Here is a 6000-nt window from a genome sequence, read left to right as displayed (position 1 = left end):
GGAAAGTATTAGCAGGGCAATCACGAGTGATGGGTAGATAAAACTGATGGGAAAGCCCCACTTTTGACTTGGTGAGATGTAACCCAATCTCCTATGCTGTAAATGGTGGAGTACAAACCACTTTTGCTTCATGCCATGATCTCCCACTTTGGAAACTATTTTTTAGTCTTCAATCCTTATCCTGTCCACAACAGTAGTATGATTTTGTTAAGAACCTTGCTAAAGGGGCAGCTAAAGGTGGCACAGTGGATAGAGCACCAGCCCTGAATTCAGGAGGACCCGAGTCCAAATCTGGTCTCAGACACTTAACACTTCCTAGCTGTGTGACCTTGGGCAAGTCACTTAACTCCAGCCTGGGGGGGGGGGAAACGAACTTTGCTAAAACCTAGACAGATGAGTCTGTATCCATGCACCCACATGGGAAGAAGAATGCATTCCAATGATTATCAAAGATATGAGGTTTGTTTGAATACTTGGTCACAATGAAATTACGCTAGGCAGTTAGGTGATGCAGTGGAAAAAGTACATAGAATCTGAAATACCCCGACTTCAAATCCTGCTTCAGATATTTACCTGTGTGACCCTGGACAAGTCACTTAATATGTTTCCTCATCACTAAAATGAGGCATAGTAATTACTTCCCAGAGTTGTAAGAACACAAAAATCAGATACTTTAAAATTTCTTGGCAAGCCACATATAACTATTATTATGGCTTTGTGACCATTGCTTCTTTTTCTAAATGTTCACTCTTTCAAAATGTTCTGAAATTTTAACAGAAATTGACAAGTTCCTAGTTGTATAGTTTTTTTTGTTTTTGGTTTTTTTTAGGACATGTGTCCCTTTTTAATTCAGTTCTACACTTCTCATTCACCAATCTTTCAAAAATCACCAGCAGTGAATGAATGTGGCAACTACAAATTTAAATAATTATAATAATCTGTTAATACCTGAGAATATTATCCCTTTAGGATTAGTGATTTGACCTCATTAAGTGCGGGTAGTTTTCTCATGATTATCAAAATTCCCTTTTCCCTATTATTCCCTATTATGTCTTCAAGTCCAAAAAACTTGGTAGAAAAAAATTGAGTGTCTGCCTTCTCTTTACTGTCAGCAATTGTAAAATTAAGTCTCCTGTCTCTTTTCCTCTTTTCCCAAGTATAGCTAAAACAGTGTTTTTTGATACCATCTTTTCCTCACCAAGCTCAGTTCATTTGGAGCTATTGTACTAGTGACACTTTTCCAGGATCATATCATACTTATGTTTTAATTTTTAATTTATAAGCCTTGAATTAAGGCTTATACTTTTATTTTTAAATCTTGCCAACTTGGTGACTTTAATTTTTCTCTAATGAAATGCTACTAATGTAGGATGGAATCAACCCTGGGATCCAGCACTTGGCTGGAAAGGCTTCAGGGATGCAATGATAGATTATTGCCTGAAGACCAGCCTAAGTTCTAAGAAGTTTATAACTGGAGTTAAAAATTTTTGTCAACCAACTCCTGAAAAATTATGTAAGTTCAGCACTCATAATACTAAAATCCCAGATACTATATTCTGGTTTTCATGAAAGTGTATATAAAAGCACTTGGACTATAAAAAGATTATCAGCTCAGTGATGTGATAAGAATAGTAAAAAGAGACTATAGAGTTGGTTAGGAGTGCTTAACCTAGGTTAAATTGTTTCAACTCATGGAAGGCAGTATGCATGTATAAAATCATTTGGCCCTCCTGGTTTGAACATCGATCAGAAATTAATAAAACACATTTTACAAAAAAAAAAAAAAAAGACATTTCCAGTTTTATTACACATCTTTAACATAACATAGTCACACAAAAGAACATGCTCTGCATTCAAACAATATACTTAAAAAAAGGCTCACTGTATATTTACAAGTCTTTGTAGACAAAATGGAAAGACATGCACATTCAAGTCCCAAGATTGAGAAAAAGAATATTGTGGCCTGTTAAATAACAAAGCGTCAAACCAGAGACTATTAGTTCTGAAACAATGAATGTTTCAAAATATAAACATTTACTAGAATTTTTCATGTAGGTATGTTTTTCTCCCACAACTTAAAAAAGTAGTTTTTTAAATATCCTCATATACTGACATAATTTAGTTGTGAGGGTAAGGATGTGTGTGTCTGTATGTATGTATATCTATCATTCAACCTTGATGCTTTACACTGATAATTTAACTCTTGCCATATCTTTACTATGTTCAAATAGTTAAAGGTGTAACAGTCCAACTAATACCAATGTTCTCTTATAGAAAAATTTTAATTGTAATTCTGAAATTTTAATTTATCCCCTTTAACAATGAAAAAAGAGTTTTGGTTTGGTTTTTTTTGGTTTGGTTTTTGTTTTTTCAGCCTACTCTGGGAATATGCTTGAACCTGTTTAGGTTTTTTTTTTTTTTTTTTTTTTTTTTAATTCAAAAAATTGCTTTTAAATTTTTCCTCATATGTTTAAGGTAGATAATTGTGCTAGTGATATATCCTTAAGGTTCAATTTTTAAATCACTGAAAAACAAGTTAAATTGCCATCTTTGGATTAGAAAAAACAAACAAGTTATAAATATTCCCAGACAGTTTACATTGGAGATTGTGATTAATCTGTATTCACAATGGGACATCATTTGAACATAAATAACACAAAATAGCTTTCAATGGTCACAAGGCAAGTCTCATGAAAATGTTATTTTAAAGTAACATTAAACTAAGCAGTGTATAATCAAATTAAGTATTGTTTCTAGGTGCATGTGTGCTTGCATGTATATGTACATGTATATGTGTGTGCACTCATGTGCTTGCGTGTATGTGTGTGTATAGAATGGGGTTAAATCTAAAATGGGGGGAGAGAGATTAGGAAATTCTGACATTTTTCTGTAACTTTCCACTGGACCTGCCTATGGAATACTCTGAGCAGAGATCTATTAGAAGATATATTCCAGTTATTTGTGTCTTAATTCTAGTAAAAGTCTTTTCTAAATTTTACAAAATTATTTTCTCAAATCTTCAAAAGTGATTGCCATTCTTAAGGACATTTCAAGTATGTTTACCATGAAGTTTGGCTTCAAAAAAAAGAGCCTTTTTAATGCCACTTTAATACAAAACTAAATAAAGTTTATTTCCGATTCTCAGTTATTCAGGCTAATTTCCTAAGCAATTCAATGGTTTGAGAAATTTGCTTTTGAGAAGAGATTACTTTTGGCTCTCTTCCAAATGTGACTGAACAAATCGAAAATGTTTTATCATAAAAGATTTCTAAAATTTAAATACCCTCCAAGTAGCCAACAGGAAGAAATATGTACAGTACAAAAAATAGTTTCAGAGTTTCGGCTTATCTTTGATTAAAGCAAAGATCTGCATAATGCCTTCTCTGTTATCCAAGGTATAAATAAAAGCTTAGTTTTAGGGACATACAAAAGTCTTAAGGCTCATGTGGTAAAGAGGATGAATTTTCATGATTTAGATTCATGGCTACATCTAGGTGGTTCAATGGTTCCTTTAATTTTTCACTTTTTGAAGGTGACACGCTGGATGAAACAAATTTTAATTGTCTCCAACCATGAACCTTACTTTAAGACACAAGGTCATTAAATGTCCATAGCCTTACTGTCTGAAACACAAAAGGCTATAGGCATAATGTGAGCTAGTTAAGAGGAAAAGTCAAATATAAGTGCTAATATTTTTCTGTGGCTAGTGCTTCCATATTTAGTGCTAAACAAACATCAATACATCACAATAGAAAATTTTCAATTTCTGATATCCAAAAAGTTTTAAGAAAAATCAGTTGAAACACAGTGTCCATCTTTGTTTGTAATGTTTGTCCATTAGGAGAAGGAGTTGGGTCCAGAGATAAACAGAATTAAAATGCTGCTATCTTGCTTGCTTCTCGTACACCACTCAGGTATGCCCCTGTGACTGTTTGTGGAAAGTGCCTATTTGTTGCCTGTAACACAGTATGAATGAGATCAGATATAAAAAACTGGGATAATAAAGTAAAGCATGCTCTAAAAGTTACAATTACAAATGGTCACACAAAGCAAGGAAAGAGATCAGATAGAGTTCGGTAGAACTTAAATGAAAAATTTTACTCTATAGACATGTAGCACATAAAGTCATTCTCAACTAACATTTTACATTGATATTTTGATAAGATCATCATAAGGATTATAGTTAAATACTATAATGACACTATAAGGTGATCACTGTCCATTTACCAACATAGTACTAACAACTGTCTATAAGATAATTTCTTTTAATATTTTTATTGAACCAATTAGTAATATTAAGTATGATATTTTTATACTAGAAAATACTAAGATGAACATACAAACAGCAAGTAAGCACACAGTGTGAACATAATACTCCTATAGTTAAGAGATAATTTTTCTAGATGCTATCACAAATGTGTCTGGTACATAACTGTTTATTTAACCATTTTTTCCTTGGTCCTACAGAGAGCCACAGAACATTAATAATAAAATTAACCAAATATGATTGGATGTTGGGGAATTAAGTCACATACCTCACCAGCAAAAAATATAGTGCGTTGTATGTCTTCTGCTAGGATGTCATAAGCTTCACCAGTTCCACCTGTCTTTACAAAACTATATGCCATCTGGATCCATGGCTCTGTATTCCACCGAGTAACAAAGAAGTTTACTGGGTCTGGTATTTCCTGTGTTGACCAGAAATTAAAAAAAAATATTATACAACTGGAACTGAACTTAAACAATGGGGGGCAGGAGAGAGGAGAGAGGATAGAGGAGAGAGAGAAGAGAGAGGAGAGGGGAGAGGGGAGAGGGGAGAGGGGAGAGGGGAGAGGAGAGAGGAGAGAGGGGAGAGGGGAGAGGGGAGAGGGGGGAGAGAGAGAGAGAAGAGAGAGAGAGAGATTCATTTTCTCATACTTAAGTCTCAGTATGACTTCCTAAATATTATGTCTTGACTCGGATTTCTAGTGGCAAAAAATGTTGTTTGGAAATTGGAGGGTAGTGGGGTGAGGAGAAAACAAGTAAATAGCTATTGGCTGAAAATATTTCATAAGGTTATTTGCAATCAATTATAATAAGCAAAGATGGCCTAATGTCTGATTAAACAATGTGTATAGGCCCCCTAGCATACTGGATAATGAATTCACCTCAAAGCTGGGACAATCTGAATTCCAGTCTTACTTCTGACACATAATGGTCTAAGTGACCCTGAGCAAATCATTTAAGCTCTTGAGTGCTCAGGACAACTAACTCATGACTACAAGTTTCAGAGAAAGGACTTATTTGCAGAAATCAATATGGAACAGTTCCCTATATATATCAATAAAATTAGAAATCTAGTACCTAAGCTTTATCCTATGGACTCCCCTCTTCCCCCCCAAAAATAGAAAAAAAAAATCAGGATATATAAAATATTATGAGGCAGTTTCTTTGCAACTATTACTGTCCCCATTCTTAAATTAAAGGTAAAAGGTTAAGTGAATCCTACAATGAGTATTAGACCCAGGCAATGAAGCCTGGTGGGCTAATTCTGCATCCAATGTTTTCTACAGTATAGACAGCGAGGTGGTACATCAGGAAGAGCTGACTTCAAATATAGCCTCAGATCCTTACTAGTTATACACCCTGGATGTCACTTGTTTCCTCAACTGTAAAATGGGGATAACTGATTCTCAAGGTTGTTGCAAGAATCAAATGAAATATTTGCAAATGCTTAGCCCAATGCCTTATTAAATTTTTCTTCCCTTTACCTCCTTCCTTCTCTCCCTCCACTCCCTCCCTCTGAACGTAGTGATGTCATGACACATGGCAGATGCTATTTAAATGCTTAGTTTCTCCTTCCCTTTTCCCACTACACTCAATTTTATCACTATGAAAGGACACTGAAGAAAGCAGTATAGTTGTAAAGACTAAAGTGTGTATATGCTCTAATATATTTAAGTAAACATACTGACACCTAAGAGACAGTAAACAAATCTCCATTCTACTTCCAACGCTTAT

The 6000-nt window shown here is 34.4% G+C and overlaps 1 protein-coding gene across 5 annotated transcripts in view; it reads right to left on the bottom strand.

Annotated features, from left to right (window-relative positions):
* Nucleotides 1-3108: 3108 nt before the first annotated feature.
* KDM1B (lysine demethylase 1B) overlaps nt 3109-6000 on the bottom strand; it is a 51872-nt gene continuing 48980 nt past the window's right edge. For all 5 annotated transcript variants that reach the window (XM_074272436.1, XM_074272421.1, XM_074272445.1 and 2 more), the window contains 2 exons: nt 4536-4688; nt 3109-3956 (listed from right to left, as the gene is read on the bottom strand). In XM_074272436.1, coding sequence (XP_074128537.1) covers nt 3873-3956; nt 4536-4688 — 237 coding nt within the window. In that variant the 3' untranslated portion in view covers nt 3109-3872. The remainder of the gene's footprint in view (nt 3957-4535; nt 4689-6000) is intronic.

This window comes from Sminthopsis crassicaudata, chromosome 1 (assembly GCF_048593235.1).
Source record: "Sminthopsis crassicaudata isolate SCR6 chromosome 1, ASM4859323v1, whole genome shotgun sequence".
Lineage (NCBI taxonomy): Eukaryota > Metazoa > Chordata > Mammalia > Dasyuromorphia > Dasyuridae > Sminthopsis > Sminthopsis crassicaudata.
The sequence above is the reverse complement of the archived record's forward strand: the minus strand, read 5'-3'. Positions and strand labels throughout refer to the sequence as shown.